At 28.8% G+C, this 24204-nt stretch overlaps 1 protein-coding gene across 1 annotated transcript in view; it reads left to right on the top strand.

The window, feature by feature from the left end:
- Positions 1-5397: 5397 nt before the first annotated feature.
- Positions 5398-24204, top strand: part of LOC117167157 — a 28297-nt gene continuing 9490 nt past the window's right edge. Inside the window, exons 1-2 of the mRNA XM_033351878.1 lie at positions 5398-5677; positions 16787-19680. Coding sequence (XP_033207769.1) covers positions 16797-19680 — 2884 coding nt within the window. The 5' untranslated portion in view covers positions 5398-5677; positions 16787-16796. The remainder of the gene's footprint in view (positions 5678-16786; positions 19681-24204) is intronic.

Genomic DNA, 24204 nt, shown 5'->3' with positions numbered 1-24204 from the left:
TGTAACTCTTCTAACTAAACGTTTTACCTAATTCAAGCGTACACTTTCTTTGAGTTTAATATATTCTCTATTCACTCGTTCGCCTCAAGAATTTTTTTTCCGCGTGTGAGGAAATTGTGACCGAATTGTTCTAGAATAAAAAGGTAACAGTATTCTAGAACACTGGGACAAAATTGTGACAGAACTGTTCTAGAACTCTGTAACAGCACTGCTCTGTAACAGTTACTAGAGAATTGTTCTAGAACAAACTGATCACAGACGTTCTATAATATTTCTTTCAAGTTTGTTCAAGAACTTTGTCGTAACAGTGTTATATCGAAGTTCTAGAACCCTGTTACAAGTGTGTTATAGAACGAATTAGGAACAGAAATTAGTTCGCTAACACTATGGTTGAGCTGACTCTTGCGAATATCCCTAATGTTAATATCTTAGACGTATAATTTTTGTTAGTTAGGACTGCGTACCCGCTATCCCGGAACAAAATATGTTCATGGGGATATTAAAATTTCCGCCTCGCAGGATTTTCCGATGGGTTATCCCCGGAATACCCGGGACATAAATGGGGTCAAATCGAATTTCCCGGGATATCCTATTTTTAAAGGGTACATAACACTGCTCCATATTTGATAAATAACAGTTCTACAATTGTTATTGAATTGTTATGTAACTCTTATAGCAGTGTCCTAAATTCTTCACAACGCAGAGTACCAAAGTTCTAGAATTGTTCTAGAAATTATGCAGATCGGTTGTCACAGCGTTCTAGATCTGTTAAGGATTTGTTATAAAACATTTGTAATTGAGTTCTAGAAATGTTACAGATCAGTTGTCACAGCGTTCTAAATTTGTTACATAGCGCTGGTAAACGAGTTCTAGAAATGTTATTGATAGTATGTCACAGCGTTCTAGAACTGTTGCAGAATTGTTCTAGTGTATGGGGGATGACGTAGTTACTCGCATGCTCGTAACATGTTCCAAAGCTGTTCTAGAACACGTTATTTTGTGTTCTAGAACAGTTACAGATCTGTTCTGTAACTATGGTATGTTTGCTGGGTACTAAAATTTTCAAATGTATTAATTTATTTCAAACAAACAAATTTTTTTTCTACTTTAAAAGATAACTCTTTTACAAAATGCTCGAATTTTCAAAAAAATAATTGAATTTTTAACATAATAGTTCAATATTCAACCTAAAAAGACAAATTGCCAACACAAAAGTGTCATAGTTTATATTTTAATCAAAAAAGAATATAATTTATACAACAAAAGAAAATAATTTTAAAACTAAAAAGACGAATTTCCGAAAAGAATGATTTTTCACTTAAAAAAATTAATAAAAGTTTTTCTAAATTATCCAACCTTCAAACCAGAAGACAAATTTTCTTAACAAAAATTAAATTTTCAAACAAAAAATATGACTGTTCAGCCTGTAATCAAAAAAATTTCACAATGTAGCTTAACTTTGGCCCAAGTAGTTGAAGTTTCAATTAAAAACAGATTAATTTATAACAAGATAATTAAACTTTGGATCAACGGGGTAACTTTTCAACTTAAAATATAAATCTTTAACAAAGCAATTCAACCAAATGTTTTAAACAAATTAGTTGAATTGTCATTTAAGACGAGTTTTTACCATCAAACTGAATTTTTTAACAATAAATAATTTTCTACAAAAAAATTGAATTTTCAATCCAAAAAGACGAATTTTTAACCAAAAAGGATGACTTCAACAAAATTGTTGAATTCTCTAACAAATAGTTGCATTTTTATCAAAAAATATGAAATTTATCTTAAAGCAGAGGAATTTTTTCTCACAAAAAAGGTTGAGTTTTTATCCAAAAAAGATTCCACTTAACTCAGTAATATCCAAAATTTAATTTTTGTAACAAAAAAATAAGTTTCTACGAAAAAATTGAATTTTCATCACAAAAAGACGAATTTTTTCAACCAGAAAGGATGAATTTTTAACACCAAAATATAAATTTTAAACAAAAAGTAAATTTTCTACGAAATAGTTAAGATTTCAAGAAAATAGTATAATGGCTTAATTTCTAACTAAACAGTTGCATTTTTATTTAAAAAAAGATTTATTTTCTGCTAAAGCAGGTAAAATTTAAAATAAAAGACAAACTTTTAAAAAAAAGTTAAATTATAGACCGAAAAGTTCACAAAAAAATGCAATCTATTAATGAAAATAAATGCTGAGATTTTCATTAATTCTCGGAGAATTTATTTCTCGGCAATATTCTCATTCTCGTTACCGTTCTCAAAGTAATATAACCGGCTCAGAACTCTATCAATGATTACCAAAAATATGCATTTTCAATCACATAATTGAATTTTCGAGCAAGAAAAAAAATCAATTTTCTACAAAACAGTTGAATTTTACCTCGAAAATATACATTTTAAACAAGTAGTTAATTGTTAATTAATTAATTGAATTTTCCAATGGAAAATACGAGCATAACCTAGAAATGTTTTAAAAGAAATAGATTATCTTCTTTGAAATTGAATGTCATTATATTTAAACAACCAATTTCAAGTATATAATAAAAAATTTTCCAAATTGTAAGTTGCCTTCCAAATTTAATAAAATAACGGACTTCCGGTGAAAAACATAACCTCAAATTATTCGAAAATATAAATCTGATATTGTTAAAAATTTGATGTGATTCTCTTTTCAACTTTAACTTTTTTAATTAGTATTTTTATTTCCGACAAAAAAAAAACTTTAAAAAAATATTTTAATTAATTATAAAATTATATTTATTTTGGTTTGAACATATCGTGTTTTTCGTTGCAGCGCAATGTAATATAAAAATTTTGAAACTTTTGAAATCTAATGATTTTTTAATTAGGTATTTTCACTTCAACCATCAGATAACTTCACTTTGTTAAAAACTGAGGGAAAAACAATTTATCAACTGCATGGAACAAAACTTTATTTCTGTAATACCTTTGTAATTAATAATCATTATTGTCATTTTATTATTTCATTAAGTTGTAATTCAAATATAAAAACTACTTTTTGAATACACTTATATAGAAAAATTAGCTGTTACGTCAAGTTAGCTGTCGATTGGAATGAAAATACCTGATAAAAACGTCAATTTCCGGTGGAAAACACTAACAAAATCCGAAATTGTTTAAGCTTATTGTAAATTTTGTTCTTTTGGACAAGGTGAAAACTGCAACATAACCTAAAATTGTTGAAAAATTGTGAAGGTCCTTTGAAATCTAATTACTTTTTATTAAAAATATAAAACTGTTTTTTTTTAATACTCACTGTAGGTGTTTCTATTTTCAGAAAGGATATAAATTCATTGATATTAAAAATAGAAAGAAAAGGCCATTCCAATCTTTTTTGTCAAAAAAAATTTATATTTTGAGCATTTATTTTATTTGTAGGAAATTAAAAATAATTTTTTTAATATTATATTCTCTTTATTTATTTTATTTTGTTTTGACTTTGATAATTTTTTATAAACTTAGTAAGTAGACATTGTAGCACAAGACGTAAAGAATTAAAAAATGAGCGCCAATTTCCGACGCATGCGCCGTGAAAAACTGGTCGAAAAGTTGGGCTGTGGCGTAACAGACAACATGGCCGCATACCGAAGGCCAGGCATCGTCACGTATGTATGAGAATTGAGACGTTAGTTTATTTAAATAGTTGTTTTTTGTACTATAAATAATTGTGCATATTAGTTTTTATTTTTCGGAAGCTATTTGGTTGAATAATGAAAAAAATTCGGTTAAACTTTTTCCTTTTATTAAAAAGTTGTACTCGTAACTTTTATTACAAGTTTTAAAAAGATTCAAATACAATTTCAAACTTAATTAAGATTAAAAAAATGTACATGATGTACCATTTTGAAAAAAATCAAAAATTTTGAAAGGTTTCTAGAATGAAAAGAAATTTCTTTGGATTCCAAATAACATTTTTAATGACTTTTTATTTAAAAAGATTAATTTAAAGATTTCCAAAATCTTTGAGAAAGAATTTTTTATTATTCAATTTTTTTTAATTTTGGGAAAAATTTAAATCATTTAAAAAGATACGTAGAACGCTTAGAAGTTTCTACAAAATCTGTAAAAACTTGTTAAAAAAATTAATATTATTTTAAAATATATTTAAAAGGTTTAGAGGTTTTGAAATGATTTAAAAATAATAAAAAATTTGAATATTTTAAGAAAGTTTACACGAAATGTAATGTTTTCAGATTTTCAAAGGTTTAAAAAAATTGTTATTCATGATAGCAAATTTAGAATTATTTTATATTTTGAAAAATGGGTTCCAAAAGAGAAAATTGAAAGAAAAAAAATATTTCAAAAGATCACCTGAAACGTGAAGGGAATGTAAAAGGTTTTTAAGAATAATTTAAAATTCAAGATTGAAAAATATCTAAAAGATTTTAGGGTAATTTAAAAAATTTTTCAGAATATATTAAAAAGGTTTACAAGTGTTCAAAGAATTTAAAACTATAAAAAATTTGAAGATTTCAACAAATTTTAAACAAAATATAGATTTTTAAAGATTTCGAGAGGTGTCAAGACAAAAAAAATCCGAAGATCCAGGAGCAAATTAAAAATTATTTTATATTTAAAAAATTAATACTAAAAGAGAAAAACATTACAAAATGATTTCCAAAAATTTCGAAAAGAATGTAAAAGATTTCGAAGCGAAGTTTAGAATCTAAAATCGCAAAAAAATATAGAAGATTTTAAGGCAATTTTGTTAATTTTTTAGAATGTTCAACACATTTTAGGGCAAATGTTAGTAATTTTAAAATATATTCAGGAATTTATTAGAAGTTTTAAACATACTAAAAATATTTTAAAACTTCAATATATTTCCGTACAATTATAACATTTTTTTTCTTATTGCAAACTTATAAAAATGTTAAATATTTTATAGACTGCTTAAGTTTTTCCTAGAATTTGATAAAATCCTCTGAAATATGAAAAAAATCTTAGAATTTTTCTATTTACTTTTTCGACATCTGAATTTTTCACAAAGAAAATTGAAAAGTAAATAATAATTTGAAATTTCAATATTGTATTACGAATTATTTTTCCTCAAATCGAAAAACTACAGTAAGGTAATTTATTTCAACAGTAAACGAAATTTCAATGATTTTACTATTAAAGTTTTAGGCCAATAAATTAAAATGTGTTTAGTTTTGCAATCTTTAATTTATAATTAAAATTTTTTTATTTTATTTTGATTTTATTTTTCTTTAATCTTGTTTCTTCAATAAAGTAACAAGACGTTACTAGATTGTAATTTGTAATTTTTTAATATTTAATAGGAAGTATCAATTTTGAATAAACCCGAAAAAATGTGACGCATACGCACCCAACTCCCAAAATTTCAGGTTAGACTGGGATAAGATGGCGGTAGAAGGGTTTCAAAGGTATTTTCGTCAGTATTTTTCAAATTTTTCGTTCGTGAAAGACGTCAAAGAAATACAATAGAATAATCATTTTGGTGTTTGAATACTAAATCTTACATTTTGTCTGTACAAATGCATTTGCACTGATGGAAGAACTAATTTTAAGATAGTCTTGTCTGCGGACGCAGTAGAGGTTAGTAATCTTACTACGACTTACGAACAATTCGACAAAAAGGGAAAACAGGGAATAAATTGGACCAAAAATCGAAAAATTGACAAAACAGGTATGCAAATATTTTAATGCATCTAGAATTATAAATTATAAATAAACAAATTTCTATCTTAAAGTTGTAAAAACACTCGTGAAAATATTTCACACTAAAAAAAGCGTTCATAAATAAATGTGTTTTGATGTTGTAAACATAATTTTCTTTGTGTCAATTTGTATTATATATTATATTTATAATTTGTTCATATAGACGTGTTTAGTGATATCGAAATTTCGGTACTAATAGCTGAATTTTTTTCTTTTTAAATAACGTGAGCATGTGAAGTGCAACTATTCAAACTCATTCGTATTTCGGAATTTTAGAATGATGTTTTTTCCGGTATTAATTAGCCCTTGTAAATTTCGGCTATGCTATATTTTCATAAAATCATATTGGACATTTCGAGCTAGTGAATTTTATAGGAATATTTCTGTAAGGTTTATCCTTCTGTAAAAATGCAAGTTGCATTTAAATTATCTGTGATACAATACTTTCTATAATAATATATTTGCTTTTAAACTATTTTTAAAGCAGATAAGTACAGTTTTTAATCATCTGTTATCTCAGATACGTTCTGGATTCTTAAAATAGATGCTCAAATTTAATTATCAATTAAGTGTTTAAATAATTATTGAAATCTTTTATTACATATCATACGTATATCTGACGTATTTATGCTTAAAATTATATTGTTATTTACGTAACACAATCTTTCGAACATTGTTTGGTAAGACATATTTTTTTAACGAACAAAGAAATCCATTTTTAACAAAATAGTTACATTTTTAAGCAAAGAAACCAATTTTTAACAAAAAATGGATCAGTTATATTTTCAGATAAAAAATTTAATTTTTAAAAACAAAAAAAAAACGAATTTTCAGGAGAATAATTAAATTTTTAACCAAAGAAATTGATTTTTAACAAAATACATGAACTCTCAACATAATACATTGATTTTAAACCAAATGTAGAGTATTGTATTCAACTATAATGCTGCAGCATTTTTTAAAAACAATTTTGAACCAAATAGCTGCCTTTTTGACCAAAAAGAGGAATTTTAAATGATAAAGATTAATTGTCTACTAATAATGTCGAATTTTTCTCAAATGCATACATTTCCAATTAAAAAAGACAAATTTTCATCAGAAAATAGAATATTTATATTTTCAGTTGAAAAAAGTAATTGTTAACAAATTTCAAAACAAAATGTTTAATAATACGAATTTCCAACAAAAAATGGAAGCTGTATTTTCAGTTAAAACAGACATGATTAAAAATTTAATTTTTAACGAAAAAAGCGAATTAAAAAAAAATTTACATTTTAAACTAAAGAAATTAATTTTAATTTAAAAAAAAAAACATGAATTTAAATGAAAACTTGAACCCAAAATTGAATAATTAAAAAATTAATTTTCAATCAATTAAAAACAAATTTGTAACAAAACATGAATTTTCAACTAGAAAATATCAATTAACTACCAAAAATGGATTAATTATATTTACTGCTAAAAAAGTTAATTTCTAACCATGCAAAAATGAATTTTAAAAAAGTAGTTAAAGATTAGTGTTTTTTTTTTACCAAGAAGAATAATATTCTACCACATAATATGAATTTTCAAACAATCACGTAGTTTTTTAATTTGCAGTTAAAAACAAAAATTATCAACAATATAGTTTAATTTTTAACTAATACAAGGAATTTTCTACTTTAACGATGAATCTTTGATTTAAAAAATTAATTTTTAGAACAGTCTAAAAAACTTCTAATTCCCCGCCCCTTATACAATTTAACTTAAGGTGCGTTATTTAACAAAAGGTTGCTACAAAATACAAATTTCGAGATTCCCTAACTTTCCTGGACTTTTACCTGACCAATTTTTCATTTTCCCTGGACGTTATAAATTTTTCTTTCAGATTAAATTTTCATCCAAAGAAATTAATGCTAAAAAAAATTCAACAAAATATTTGCTTTTTTAACCAAAGAAATTAATTTTCAACTAAAATAAGAAACCTTCAACCAAAAAATTAATTTTCAACCGTAAAAACCAATTTTGCACCGGGAAGATTTTACCACAATAGACGAGTTCTTACAAACTAGTTAAATTTTTCACTAAAGAAGATCAATTATATACCAAACACAGAGTAATTAATTTCTCAGTTTCAAATAATTTATTTTCAAATAAAAGCAAATAATTTTCAATCATACAGTTTATTTTTTTGCGACCAAAAAGATGAATTTTCAAAAAAATGTATGAACAACAAAAAATGGAATGGTCAAATTATTGGTTAAAAAAATAAATTATCAACTAATTAAAAACATATTTGTAATAAAATAGTTATTTTTTTATTAAAAAAAGGGTTTTGAATTAAAATGATTAATCATCAACCAAAAAAATTGATTAAAAAAAAATTTACCACTTTCAAATAAGTAATCGAATTTTCAACGAAAAAATGGAATAGTCGATATTTCAACCAAAAATTCTCTATAAAAAAGATTTGTTTTCGAGCAAGAAGTTACGTTTTTAATCAAAAAAGGTGAAAATTCTGCAACAGATGAATTTTTAAATAAAAAAGAAACTGAAAGAAATTTATATCTGCGGAATAAAAATCGCAGATTTTCGTTTTCGGCCATGGAAAATCACCAAATAGGACCCAAAATTAAAAAAATCTTGACAACGATTAAAAACTTTTATTTGTAAAGTAATAACAATGATTAGTGATACAAATGTTCAATATCAGCGACTTGTTTTTCCTCATATCATTTTTTAAAATTTAAAACTGTTATACCTACTAACAATTTCGAAAAAAAACCTTCGTTGTAGAAAAATTATTGTTAGTTCCACTCCACTATACGCTTACAAAATTATCAGTTAAAAAAATAGAAATGAAGTATTATTGTTAAGCCTTAGAAAAATAAAACGAACATTTTCTGCTTTTCAATTTCTTCCCAAACTTTTTACAAGTTCTTCACAATAAAATTCAGAATCTTTCAGTTTGTTCTTATGCATCTTCTCATATTTTGTAAATCACCATTTTCAAATAAGGAAGTTTAATTCTAAATATTTATTTCTAAAAGAGAAAATTTATATTGTAAATTATTCGATTAGAAGATATTTGAATAAGTTTAATAGATATTTAGAAGTTTTAGAAGGATACAAAAATAATTTGATTTAAAACAAAGTATTACATTTTTGAAGATTTCGAACAAAAAATGTAGAAGCTTTCTAGGAATTTAAAAAAGTTTTAAAAGAATAAAAAAAAAGGTCTTACGATTTCACTTAAAATTGCCAATGATTTTATATTTTACATTTATTTTTAGAGAACATTTAAAAAGATTTCAAAATATTTCGAAAGATTTTTTAAAGTATCCAAAAGGAAAGGAAGGAATTATCAAAAAGTTAAAAAAATATTAACAAGGCTGAAAAAAACATACAAACAAAAGATTTAAAAAGCTTACATCAAAATATAGATTTTTGAAGATTTTTAAACAAATTTTCTCAAGATTCTTGGTAATATTTGAAGTGATTCTTTATCTTGAAAAATTAATTTTTAAAGAGTATTTAAAAATATTTTAAAAACATTACAAAATACTTTTTTTTAATGTACAAAAATGAATTACGGAACATTCTTAAACAATTTTAGGAATAATTCGAGCCAGCTTAAAAGATATTCAGGAATTTTTAAGAGATTAAAAATATTTTTTGGTTGCTAATTCAACAATTTTGTTAAAAAGTCGTCTTTTTTGTTTCAAAATTAATCTCTATTTTTAAGAATTTAATCTTTTTTAAAATTAAAATTGCAAATGCTTGGCTTGAAATTGAAATATTTTGACTATTTTTGAAATGAATAAGATGAAATTTTTAACCATGAAAGATTTTTCCGTCAATAAAGAAAAAGAATTTAAATAAATTAATTTTATACCATTTAAAATAATTTTAAAGCCAAAAAGACGAATTTTCAACTAAAATTATGGACTTACGAGAAATTAGTTCAACTCTCAACCAAGGAGTTGAATTTTTAACGACAAATTTAATAATTAGTATTTCAGCAAAAAAATATTTTAATTGCAAATAAAAAAAAAGTTAGGTTTAACAATCAAAGACGAATTTTCAACATAATACTACATTTTTAGCCAAAAAATTAATTTTCTACCAAAAAGATGAATTCTCAAATATTAATTTTCTGCCAAAAATACGAATTTTCAACCAATTAAATTCATTTTCAACTAACTAGTTTGAAAAATGGATGTGACACGTTTTATTTGTTTAATTTTTAGTTTATATTCTTTTGGTTCTAACATTTTTCAACTAAGTAGTTGAAATTTTAAACCAAAAAAGCTCAATTGTTAACGAAAAATATAGTAGATTAATTTTCAATAAAAGAAATGAATTTTCTACCCAAAAGTTCAATTGTGTACTAAATAGTGGAATTTTATACCAACTTATTGAATTTTTAAGCTATAAAGACGATGTTTTAAATAAAAACTGCTGAATTTTCAGCCTGAGAATATGAATTAACAACAAAAAAGTTGTTTATACAATCAGTTAAAAATTTACTTATTAACAACAAAAAATGAATTTTTCACTAAAATTATGAATCTTTAACCGAAGAAATGATCTTTTAAAAACGTAGTTCAACTTTCAACCAAGAATTTCAATTTTTTACTAAAAATTTATTAGTTGATGTTTCAGAAGACCAACTGTAATCAAAAACAAACAAAAAAGTAGGATTTTACAAACGAAGACAAATTTTCAAAAAATTCATACATTTTCAACCAAATTGTTGAATTTTCATTCAAAAAATCTGTTCCTCAAGAAAGAAATACAATTTCATTCAAATTGTTCAATTTTAAAGCCAAGAAGACGAATTTTCATCAAGTATGACTTTTGAAGAAAATTGTTGGTTTTTGAACCAAATAATTAAATTTTTAACTAAATAAAATAAATTTTAAAATACATAGGATACATAAATAGGTATTTTGATAATTTATAGACTAAATAATAAAATTTTAGATAAACATCGAAGCTTATTTTTAATACCTAACAATTTTATGACACTACCTTGACACTGCTTTTTAAAAAATTATGACACTATTTACACTATTTTCGAACTCTAAAGTGGGTCTGGATCCTGCTCGAAGTATCCTTTAAAACAAATTAATAATAAAATAATTGTGCAACACTATAACAACAGTGTTTAAAATAATTTTAAGAAAATGCTTTATATTAATATTTTTTTTACATTTCGACAGAGTAAAACTTCTGCAGCAGATTTATAATGCATGTATTGCTAAAATTATTAAAAATAATATTGCTTCATTTATATGCTAACTATTATCAATCATAAAATTGATAAAGGCCTCATATAATGTAACCCGTATTGCTTTAACAGCCCAGAAGAAAAATTATTTATCATTTTATATTAACTATCTTAAGGGGGTAGTAAAATGAATCAATAAACACAAACTTCAACTAATCATTATTGATAGTGTTAATGTTAATATTGTAAGAATTTATTTAGATATGACAATAATCTATATGATATCAATCATTTACCTAACATACTTTGATTCGTGGATTAGAGCTTTTTCTAATTTCAGTGGTTATAATATAAATTTACTTTATAAACCGACTGCACAAAAATTAAGTTCTTTAAAACTTCCATCAGAGTTTCAGAAGTCTTTTTCAATATCTGCATAAAAAGAATTTAGTCACCTCGAGATAAGAAAAATGTTCTTTTCTCAATAATACCAGGTAGTATTACAAATAAAAGGCCCGTAATATTAAATTAAAATTAGAGATAGGATCTCATAAATTGTACATCCATGTTTTGTAAGATTCTTCTGGGGAAGTATCAAAATGAAAAATAATGTTTAAATCTAAGTTATAATTAAAACCTAATTATAATTTTTTAAATATAAGTAGATTATTGTGGCCAATTATCGAATTTAAGATTAAATTTAGAGAATATAATCATTTCCGGACTGAAACAATCAAGTGTTATTATATTTAGTGTAATATTTAAGAAAATCGTTTTTGTCTAAAGAAATTTTGGACACGCTTCACAATTTTCACTGGCTGGGATAAATCATAAATGAGGTGTAAATATAAATTAAGTATGGTTTAAGGATTTTGTTATTGTTGATAAATTAACGCATATAATAAAACTTAGGCTTACATTTTTGGGAGGGCGGAAAGAGAGAAGAAAAGCTCATCCCAATTTGGAAGGAAGACAACTTTTATCAGTAAATTCAGAAGATATCAAGAGAAATATAATAAATATAAATTACACAAAATATGACATAATATAAAACGCAATCTTAAATTACTAACACTAAAATTGTATAATTTTAGTTACAAGAAGTACTAACTATTCCGTCTTTTTAAAAGTAGGAGGGAGTGGTCCTAAGTCGGCACAGTAAGAGTTTTTGTCGAAAACAGAGAGTAAACGGGATTTGATGGCGCTTTTATGTCTTTGGTCAGGTACACAGGTTGCACAGTGCTCCTCTTTCCCCTCTTTCCCCCTTTTTTCTTTATTCTCAAAAAATTTCCCCTTTTTTCTTTAAATATACAAGATTTGTATCAGTAGGGGTGGATTTTTTTTTAGGTGGGGACATAGTCATATAATATTTAATAGCACATTTTTTACATAGTATAATAATATTATACTATACCAAAATTTTACATAAATCATCAATAATAAATAAACAATGTATAGTAAATAATGAATACACATATAAAATTCATATAAGATTTCACTGAGACTCACCAATGATTTTTGAAAGATTTCTCAAGTATTACCAAATGTATCGAAATTATTTTAAATGTTTTGCAGAATTTCACAAAAATTTGAACGATTCCCTACAAATTTAAAAGATGAAAGAACAAATATTTAGCAAAGATTTCGGGTAGATTAAAAATATTTCACAAACTTTTCAATTATTTCACGTAAATTTCAGGTAAATTTCAAAGAGTGCACAAAGATTTCATAAAGATTTTAAATATTTCGCAAAGATTTGAGATAGATTTTAAAAATTGCACAAAGATTTCCCAAAAATTTCAAGTTTCACAAATATTACCAAATATTTCAATAATATTTTCGAATATTTCAGAAAGATTATAATGATTTTCTAAAGATTTCAAACATTTTACAAAGATTTTAAATATTTCGCAACGATTACGGACATATTAAAAATATTTCACAAATACTTAAATTGTTTTACAAAGATTTCAATTATTTCATAAATATAATCAAATATTTTTTTCTAATATTTCGAATATTTGGCAAAGATTTCGGACAGATTAAGAATATTTCACAAAGGCTTCCATGATTTCCCAAAGATTTCACAAACATTTCAATAATCTCACAAATATTATCAGAATTATTTTTAATATTCTGAATATTTCTCAAAGATTTCAGATAGATTTTAAAAAGTGCACCCAGATTTCAATGATTTCCAAAAGATTGCACAAAGATTTCTATGATTTCCCAAAGATTTGAAATTTTGGGCAAAGATTTCGGACAGACTTAAAAGATTTCACAAATATTACCAAAATTTTTTTAAATATCTCAAATGTTTTGAAAACATTTATAAAGATATCAAAAAGATTTCAATGATTTGATAAGGATTTAAAATATTTAGCAAAGATTTCAGATAGATTTAAAAGATTTCATAAAGACTTAAATAGTTTCACAAAAATTTCAGATAGGTTTCAAAGAGTAAACAACGATTTCACAAATATTGCAAAGTATTTCAAGAATATTGCAAATATTTTAAAATAATTTAAACAGATTACAATGATATACAAAGACATAAGTATATATAATTTTTTAAAATAAATTCTTTAATGACATATAATCATTGAAAATTCTTTAAAAATAACAATTATTATAACAAAATTGTTCTTTTCGATATGTAAAATTAAATGTTTAATCTTTCCCCTATTTTCCCCCCTTTTACGTTAGAAAATGATCCTATTTTCCCTTTATCAAGCTCTTCTTACGCTGTGATCCCTGCTGATCCTTTATCTACAATTCTATGTCGTTCGGAACAATGTGGAGTGATTTTTGCGGCCACAATGCTGCGCAAAGTAAAAATGGTTGTCCTAAGCTGGCACCTCCTGGTCCTAAGTCAGCACATAATTTTTTCCACTCAGAAGAAAAAAAAAGAGCAGGTTATGTCAGTTTTAGGAGGAAATCGACCAATTTAATTAAACATTTACAATGAACAAACATGTAGAATATTGACAAACCTTATTTATAGGATGGAAAAAATTCTCCATTACAAGAATGACAATCGTCAAAACATGAATCTCAAAACCGAAGAAGAAAAAAAGAGAATAAAAATAGGATCACGCTTTGGTTTCTTGCGTTTGAAATTACGTCCCATGACTACAAGAAAATAGAATCAGTGAAAAGTCAATGAGACAGCTAAATAAAATAATTCAAATAAAAATAAAAGCAGCAAAGAAAAAAAGGTGCCGACGCAGGACCACTAAGAGTGTTTACACATTTCATTCTATTCCGCACACCAAAAATCCGATTGAAAAATCGATTTTATCAGGAAAAAGCACACATAACACAGAAACCAGTGCACGTAATCGATTTAACTTTTCAAGATATTTATACACCTGTGGCTGCTTCACAAGAATGGAAGAAAATGGAATTCCTTTTGCAAGAAAAATGTATACCCCACTCACGTTGTCAAGTGAAAACTAAAGTGACAATTTTCAGCGTAAATTGCGTCCATATCGGCCAGCCTGTCAAACGACAAAATGTTTATACCGATACGCGCGCCATCTTTGAGAAACACGAGGGTCCCGGTTTAACCCACAGTGCCGACTTAGGACAACTCTCCCCTATAAAAAAATAAGAGGGTGTCTACTGTACCCGGAAATCCTGAAAAATCAAAAATGTAACTTTTTTTGAAGTCAGGGAAATTTTGCGTAAGTTTGTTAAATTTTTTGTTTAAATTGCAATAAAAAAATTGAATAACAATGAGTCTTTATTTGTAAAAGTAGCTTTTTATTACTGTATTGAACTATTTTGCTATTTTACAAAAAAATCATTCATAGTTAAAAATTCGACTTATGTTGAAAAGTAATCTTTTATGGTTAAATTCGACTGCTTTTTCTATTAAAAATTAATCAAATTTGTTTAAACAAAAATGTAAATACCTATTCCAATGGTATATTTCATCATTTTAGTTGAAAACTCATTTATTCGGTTCAACATTAGTTTCTTTAACATACATTTTTTTGTTTGTTTGGTAGAAATAATTCTTGGTTGAAAATGAACCTTTTGGGTTAAAAATTCATCTTTTTGGTTTAAAATTCAACTATTTTAGTTCAAGATGCATCAGTTTAGTTGCATCTTCATCTTTTTCGTTAAAAATTCAACTATTTCAGTTAAAGATTCATCATTTTATTTAAAAATTCACCACTAAAAATTTATCTATTTTGTTGAAAATTCTTTTACCTCTATTTTTGGTTAAAAATTAATTTCTTTTAAATCACAATGTGATAAATAACTATTTAAAATAAATATTCCATCATTTTAGATGAAAATTGAGCTCTTTGGCTGAACATTAGTTTTTTTTTAATGACAATTTTGCTACTCAATTTTTGATGGATAATTTATCTTTTTTTTAGTAGAAAATTCCACTTTTTTGTATGTAAATTGTGTGTAATTTGTCTTTTTTGTTTGAAAATTATTTTTTTTAACTGAAAATTTAACTATTCAATTTTTGGTTGACATTTCATCACTTTAATTGAAAATTTAACTATTTTGTTAAAATTTTTTTAAAAAATTTTTTTTTAAGATTTAACGATTCTATTTATGGTTAAAAATTAATATTTTTAGATCTAAATTCAATTATATTTCATCGAAAATTCATGTATTTAATTTAAAAATGGTCTTTTTGGGAGTAAATTAATCTTCTTTTTTGAAAATTCAAGTATTCCAGTTAAAAATTCATAATTTTATATTATTTAATTATTTAGTAAATCGATTATGCAAATATATTTAAGAATATCTTGTAATATAAGTTGGGTAATCTTTCTAAATGAAACATATTAATTAAATCCTTAGAAACTGAAAAAATCATGACTTATAATATACTATCAAAGCTGTGTGCATATTCCAAGTTCATTATTTTAAGTAATGCAAATTATTTAACTGACTGTTACTATGAAAAATTATACCTGAAAGAACTTGAGATACCTGGAAAAAACCTAGAATTCTCAGGGAATTTTCTTCCAGGATTTGAGTAGACACCCTAAATAACTTTTTTTATTTATACCCTCCTCCGTACGAAATTTGTAATAATATTTTAGTTTCCTTCCTGTTATAAACAAAATTAGTATTAATTCGTCTTTATCAGCATTGATAAAAAAGAAATTAATGAAGGAAATAAAAAATCTGTCATCAGAATGGGAAGGAAAATAAATATTTGAAAAATGTTTTATTAATGAGAAAAAGACAAAGTAAAAATATAATATCATAATAAGTAGATATAAATAATAATTTATGTAGCTGTGATGCCATGATAATAATTAAGTTTTTAGAAGATTAAGAATTATGTTTATTTGCAGAAAAAACATTTTTTACGTATCTTTATTATAGTATAATGTAAGAGTGAATTTGTTCTGCTTTTAAGAATTAGCTTAAATAATCATTTTGAAAACAGATCGTGTAAAAAAAATAGTTTTCTGTCTTAAATTTTAATTAATTTTGTTTATAATAATACTTAAGAAATGTTGTGTACGTAATAGAGTTTATCTTATCGAGATGACCAAAAATCTTTACTGTTTTTGTTGATAATTCATTCTATAACTTGGATGAAAATTTAGTTCTAAAACCATATTTAAATAATATTTCGAAGCATAATTAATGCTGGTAATCTGAAAACTGCAATCATGATTAGAAGATTTACACGCTTTAATTACTACAAGATTGTTGAATAACTTCTAACTCTATCATTATAATATCGAACTAATCTCACCCAAATAATCCACAGAAATTAGAGACCAATCCACCAATCAAATCCAAAAAAAAGTCCAAGAGGACCTTGCACCCAGTCTTTAATTCAGGAATATTCCCAATTATTATGTTATGTCTTTACAGGACTATAAAAATGAGTGTCGATCGTAAGTTGACCCTCGAGAGTAGGGGCATTTTTTTCACAAACAAAGTCCCAACTCCATCAGTATCATCAAAGCGTTCTCCATATGTGTGCTTCACCTGCATGCGTAATCTTTTCTCCGAGACATCTGCGAAAAAGCACATGCTTAGCCACTACCACTTGGAACACACGAACATATTCAACAAGTACTTTGAAACTATTCCGCCATCCAATTCGACTGAGAAGACGAGTGTAATGTGCAAGCTCTGCAAATTGAAACTAGCCTGGGCAGATGCGCTGGAGCACGCTCAGACTCACAATGTCACCGTCTGGCTCAAACCCGATGACTTACATCGGACATTTTTCAGACACTTCATATCTGAGCACCAGAACAACATCTACAAGTGCAACATGTGCCATTTCATTTACGGACACTGGTTTCACGCTGTGGAACACATCAAGGACGCCAAGCACATGAAATTCTGGAACATGACATCAGCGCCATCGGCAAATTATGCCCACTACGAGAACACAATGGCACAATTTGAGATTTTAGTCAAGAACCAAATCTTCATCGGCCAGTACAAACCGTACTATTGTCACGCGTGTAGTGCAGGATTCGACAACTTTGCCCAAGCAAATAAGCACTGGGAGGGAGTTGAGCACAATAATATGCGATTAAAATTTACTAACGATATTTCTCAGTTCAAGATGAAAATCCCAGAATCCCTTGACTGGATCAAGAAGTCGATCTTCATGGTCGTGATGAAAGACAAGATTTACTGCAAGATTTGCGATATCTATATGATAGATGTTAAGGAAATAGATACTCACGTAAAAGGACACAAAGCGGAGTATGTGTCAGCAATTGAGGCGGACAATAAGCAACAGTCAGAAATGGAGAACTTTGATCCAGACAACCATTCTTATGGTCCAAGCGTTCCCATGACTGAATGTGCACTTACAGTCCCTGATCACCTCATGTGGATAATCAGTGCCCACAAGGTTGTTGTCAAGCATCAGTTCTTGTATTGTGTAATCTGCAAGAAAGTCCTGAACAACAACAGCGCTGTCGAAGGTCACTTTCTGAAGCATCTCAAGCCAAGTTGGCAGGAAACGTATATGCGCGTTCCGCGCAAGGGTCTCACGAGAGATGCCCCAGCGACGACAAAAGAAGCTGAAAAATCTGGTTTTGTTGGAACTTCTGGACTAGGTGCCTCGTCTTTTCAAACTGCAAAAAGAACTGCCGTAAGTCTCGGTGGTTTCGAGGCAAACAAGATACAAAAGATGAACCCTTCGGTCGCAAAACCTGCTTTTCAAAGTGTCAGCAACAATAAACAAATCTTGCCTATTAACTCCCAGGTAGCTAATAACCCGCCTGCCAAAAATCCTCGTCCCCCTCTGTTAAGTACTCCAGGACCCTCAGGAATCTCACAATTCCACCCTGACGCAATGGGCACACACTACCCAGCAGCCATGACAACCATCCCGAGGAACGGTCGCCCGGGCCTTCTGGGAAATCATCCTCCTCTGCTCCCACCTTTTGGTAACCTTTCTAAAACTCAAATCAATAAGGATAAGAATCCCAGACCCAACCTCATCGACTTGATGAAAAACATCCCTTCCTTGTTGAGTAAACCTGTCAGTAAAGTACCTGCGAATAATCCTGATTCGTCATCCATTTCCAATGGCACGACTCGCTTCAGCAATCATCCTAATCCACCTGTGAACAATCCACCTGTGAATAATCAATTTCATAACAATCCTAGGAATAATCCTATTAACAAGCCTCCCAATGCCCAACTTCCAAATAGACCCACATTTGGAAAAAATAATCCTCCCAAACCAAATCCACAAATTCTACCATCGAACAATGCACTTTTAAATACACAAATAATGGTGAAATTACACAAAGCAAGCTACTTGTTCTTCAATAAGAACATGATCTACGACATGTCGCCAGAAAAGAAGAGAAGAATCATTTTGAGCTCCCAGCTCTCATTCTTTGTCAAATACACCTCGGATTATTTTATCTACTGTGTTGTGTGTGAGAAGAGCATCCCCTACAATTTGCAGTACATCTATGAGCATTGGTGCTCTTCTGAGCACACCGAGTACTTGGGGAAGATGGAAGAAGATGACAAACAATTCTCAAATTATCCAACTCAGTTTAGTTGTCTCGCTTTGTCGAAGGAGTTCATGGTAGAGAATCAGAAATCTGGGGTGGCTTCGGGTTCCGGATTGAGAGAGTTCACTTGCTGTGCTTGTGATGTCTCGGTCCAGGATAATGATTCCTTGCTCGGGCAGCACTTTCAGAGTGAAACTCATCAGAAGAATGTTCAGAGATTCAGGAGGCATTCTCAGGAGATGTGTAAGGATCTTTTTCCTCTTGTCGAGAGCAGTTGGTACAGTATTGAGAAGTATTCTTGCTGGCCTTGTCAGAAGATTATTTCAAACGAGGTTCCTTATGCAGACCATCTAGAGAGTAGGTCTCATTTGAATATCATCCACGCGATGTCACCTGCAGAGAAGAAGAGACATTATTTCGATTCTTGTACGGTTTGTGGAATACTCTGGTTTGGCGATCAGGATGAATTTCCGAAACATTGTTACAAGGATGCTATTCACAAGGAATTGACGAGGAGTATTGAAGATAGAGTGGATCATCTGCCCGAAGAGGGCATTAATTTGTGTTCGACGGCTGAAGATACTATTGCAGAGTTGATTTACGAGGCGGATAAAGTACTACAGGATCGAGGAAGAGAGAGTGAATTGATCAGGAGTTTGGAACTGGCTGTGAGGCGAAAGTTTCCTGAAGCCAAAGCACATCCCTTTGGATCCAGGATGACCGGTTTGGGATTCACCAATAGCGACATTGACATTTTCCTCGATTGTGGTAAGAATTTCTATTTTGTTGGGTTTTTGGGGGCCATTTGTTTTCAGAAGCGACAGAGACTTTTTCCAGAAGAGGGCAGGGTCACAGACTTATAATATGGCTTAATGGTGTAATAATAATAATAATAATAATAATAATAATAATAATAATACATGGTATAATAATATTATACTGTGTAAAAATCTTGTATAAGTAATAAGTTATGAGTGAACAATAAATAGTAATTCATAAGTCATTTTAAATAAAAATAAATAAAAATAAATATATATTTCAAAATTTTTTTAAATATTTCGCAAAGATTTTAAATATTCAGCATAGATTTCGGATAGATTAATAGATATGCTTTCTCAAAGAATTCAATAGTTCTTTAAAGATTTTGCATTTTGTCAAAATTACCAAATATTTCAAAGGGTGCACAAAGATTGCAATTATCCATCGTTCCTTGCTCTTCAGAGATGAACTATATCCAGTACGGTCCTCCGACACCAGATGGCGCCACTTTTCAGATTATCTCGCAACTAAAAATGAAACCTATATCCCTTTTCGTGCAGGTTCGGTGAGTCATTACGTCTTTTGGTGTCGATGACGGGACATCGTGGTAACGGGTCGAAGTGTTCATAGTGGGTGATAAAGTTAAAAAGTTTAAAGTGAGTGAAACAAATTCGCACAAGCGAAAAAAGCCTAATGAAGAGTTTCAAGAAATTCAAGAACAAATGGAAATATTACACACAAAGATAAGGAAAATGCAAAGCGAACAACAGAAAGCTACAGATGCTGACGATTCAGTACATTCAGGTAATTATAATTACTGCTGTAAACAAGTGACACTATAGCGTTATTTAAAAAAAAAATTTCTACGGCAGACCGAGCTTCATTGAAGTGAAGACATGGTCTAGCAAACTATGACTAAAATTGATGCGCAAAAAGCGGTTTTATGGTGTATCACATTACTTGTGGTTGTTCTGCAGCCGACCGAGCTCACGTTAAAGCGGAGACATGTGCCGAGCAAATAAATTCGAATACCATGTGTAATTTGGTACACTATATCTGCATCGTTGTTTTCAATTTCTGAATAAACAAGAAACACAGCCGAGCTATCGTTTAAGCGTAGTCATGAGCTGAGAATTTGATCTTCAAAATAAATGGAGAAAGTTGATAGAAAGCAAAAAATAGAATTGAGACAAATAATTTTTCTTAATATAGTCATTTAAATGAATAAATATTATAGTATAATTCCATCTCGTTTCCATTAGATTCTTCAGACGAATCAACTAATAATAAGGGGAATATGGAAACTGAGATGGAGCCGATACAATAACAAACTAATTCATCGAGTGACGATGCTTCACAATATGATGAGGCAACCGCTTTTCTGGGAAACCATCCCGATAAAGATAAAATTGAAGAAGCAGATTTCATAGAGGAGGTTGCTGATAGAATAAAAGTTTGGCTCAAAGAAGGCATCTCTAGGGATGAAAAATCTCAGATTATAAAATTAGTTCTAAGAAAGTACAAAGATTGTAACATGGACGCACCAAAGCTAAACGCCGAAATCCATACCAATTTAAGAGAGGATGCTATCAAAAAAGATAGATATTTTTTCAATTATTAAAACATGATTGGTTCTAGCTTGTCTTTAACAGCAACAGCATTGAGTATGATTTTAAATGACAAAATAGAACCTATCGACAGAGATGTACTCCTTCAACACTTGCCTGATGCGGTCAAGATAAATGCAGATCTTTTTCATTCTTGGATAATAGCTAGAAAAGTATACATTACTCCTGCCTTTGATAAAAAAAGTCAAAGCCGTTTTTGGATAAAGTTGAACCTACAGAATTTTTATTTGGGAATAATGTAAAAGAGTTGGTCAATAGTGTCAAAGTAGTTGAAAGAATAGGAAAGGATTTAAAGCCTCCATCAAACAGAGGTAAACCCAATACTTCATTAAATTGGAGAGGCTCGTCAAACTATAGAGGTTCATCGGGAAAGCGAGAGGTGTACCAGATGAACCGTGGAGGAAGTTATTACACCTCAAGAAACTCCAATCTGAGAGGCTTTCGAGGTTTTCCGAAGCCGAGGGAATATATCCAATCACAACCCATGCAGCAGAAGAAACAATAACTGAGGTAAATTTAGCAGGAAGACTAAAATTATTTCTAACAAAGTGGCGCGGGATAACTAACGATAGTGTGATTTTAAATTCAATTCAGGGGTACAAAATACCTTTGAAAGAGAAGGTTTTTCAGTTAAAAATTCCTACTTTATATAATTTCTCGAAAAGCGAACTGACTCATTTAGAAAAGTCTGTTGATAAGTCACAACAAATGGGGGCAGTCGAATGAGCTGAAAGTTCGGAAGACCAGTTCATATCGCCATACTTTTTAGCGCCAAAGCCAGATGGTAGTTACAGATTTACATTAAACTTAAAAGATTTTAGTAGGTTTGTACTTACACAACACTTCAAGATGGAAGATATCCGGACAGCAATAAACGTTCCCGAAGATAGAGATTTTATGTGTAGCATTGATTTAAAAGATGCGTATTTCATGATACCAGTTAGTCCCGAACATAGAAAATATCTCATATTTATTTACAATGGTATTTTGCTTCAGTTAACGGTTCTACCTTTTGGTTTGAGCACATGTCCTTATATTTACACTAAAATAATGAAACCGGTATTAACGTTTTTTAGGGAGAAAGAGATTCGTATGACAAGCTATTTAGATGATTTTCTTATTTTTGGCCGATCAAAGACAGAATGTAGTGCTAAGACGGAATTCGTAAAAAACACATTGATTAATCTTGGATTCATAGTAAATTTAACAAAATCAGAACTCGAGCCAAAACAAATTTGTAAACATATAGGTTTCTTTTTTGACTCAGAAAATATGATAATTTACCTTTCAGATAAAAAGAAAGAGTACATAAAAAATACTATAAACAAGAATTTAACTGAAAAGTTTTGCGAGTTTGGTGAACTGTTAAGCCTAATAGGAACTTTGATTGCAGCTTGTCCTGCAGTTAAATCGGGTTGGCTTTATTATAAAGAACTAGAGAGGATAAAATGGTTGCAAGGATCAATCAAATTATGTAATCCAAAGAAGATAATAAAATTCACTGATTTGGCCTTAAAGGATCCGTTTTGGTGGGATCAGGCAATTTTAACGGCTTCTAATAACATTCGTAAATTCAAATTTTACAAAGAGATTTTCGCGGATGCCTCGAACATTGAATGAGAAGCTGTTTGCGATGATCAGAGTACTCATGGGGCTTGGAATGCCGAAGAAAGATTGCGGCATATAAATTTTTTAGAATACTAGCAGCTTTTTTTGCCCTCAAGTGTTTCGATAAAGATGATCGGAATTGCCAGATCCTATTAAGGATTGATAACATTGTAGCAATTTCATACATTGATAAATAGCATTGCCAGATCCATATGGGAATGGTGCATAGAACGCAACATTTGGATTTTTGCAGAATATGTAGCTTCAAAAGAAAATCCAGCAGATGATTGACCTAGAATGCTTTCACCGTAAATTGGTCAAATTTTTTTTGGTATGCATTTCCCCCATTTTCTTGATAACAAAAATTTTAAAGAAAATCCGAGTGGATAAGGCTTTAGGTATCATAGTTGTGCCATACTAGACCTCATGTTTGCATTGCAAAAACTATCATTCACTATATTGATTACAGGAAAATAATGAGGAATGATAAACAGGCATTATTTTTGACCATAAAAAAGCCCCACAAGGAGGCAACATCGCAGACCATCAGCAGATGGCTAAAATCTGTATTAAAAATGTGTAAAATAGATGAGCATTTTACAAGCCACTCTACGGGACACGCTTCTACTTCCAAAGCTTTTCAAAAAGGTCTCAGTATAAATGTTATAAAACAGGCGGCAGGTTGGTCGCACGAATCTAATGTTTTTGCAAAATTTTATAATCGTCAAATAACTAATGTAGAAACAATCTTTGCTGAAAGTGTATTGATTAATAAGGTTGCAATCATTTGTAACTTAATTGCACAAATGATCTAATTATAAATGAAGTTTCTAAATATATTATTTGGTAATATCAGTGATTTTCTCTAAATATCTACATATAGTTTATCTCTGAAGAACAAGGGACGATAGATAATTGAAGATCAAAAGAACTTACAAGTGAAGTTCGATCATAATTATCCGAGTTCCTTGTTCAATGACATTAACGTCCCTCCCTTTATTACTAATTAGATAATAAGTAATATCTCACCCGTCTTACACTCAACGTGCCTTTGACTCTGAACTTTAATCACTCACCGAACCGGCACGACAAGGGATATAGGTTTCATTTTTAGCTGCGAGTTACTCTGAAAAGTGGCGTCATCTGGTGTCGGAAGATCGCACTACATATAGTTAATCTCTTCGAACAAGGATCTCGGATAATTGTGGGTCCGGATGCAATAAGGGCACATAAAATTTTTTCGTGCGAAAACGAAGTCCCCTGGAGGCTTTAGAAAAAATTTTCGAATTTTAATTTT

This window comes from Belonocnema kinseyi, chromosome 2 (genome assembly GCF_010883055.1).
Source record: "Belonocnema kinseyi isolate 2016_QV_RU_SX_M_011 chromosome 2, B_treatae_v1, whole genome shotgun sequence".
In the NCBI taxonomy this organism is placed as follows: Eukaryota; Metazoa; Arthropoda; class Insecta; order Hymenoptera; family Cynipidae; genus Belonocnema; species Belonocnema kinseyi.
This window is presented reverse-complemented; position numbering and strand designations above follow the sequence as displayed.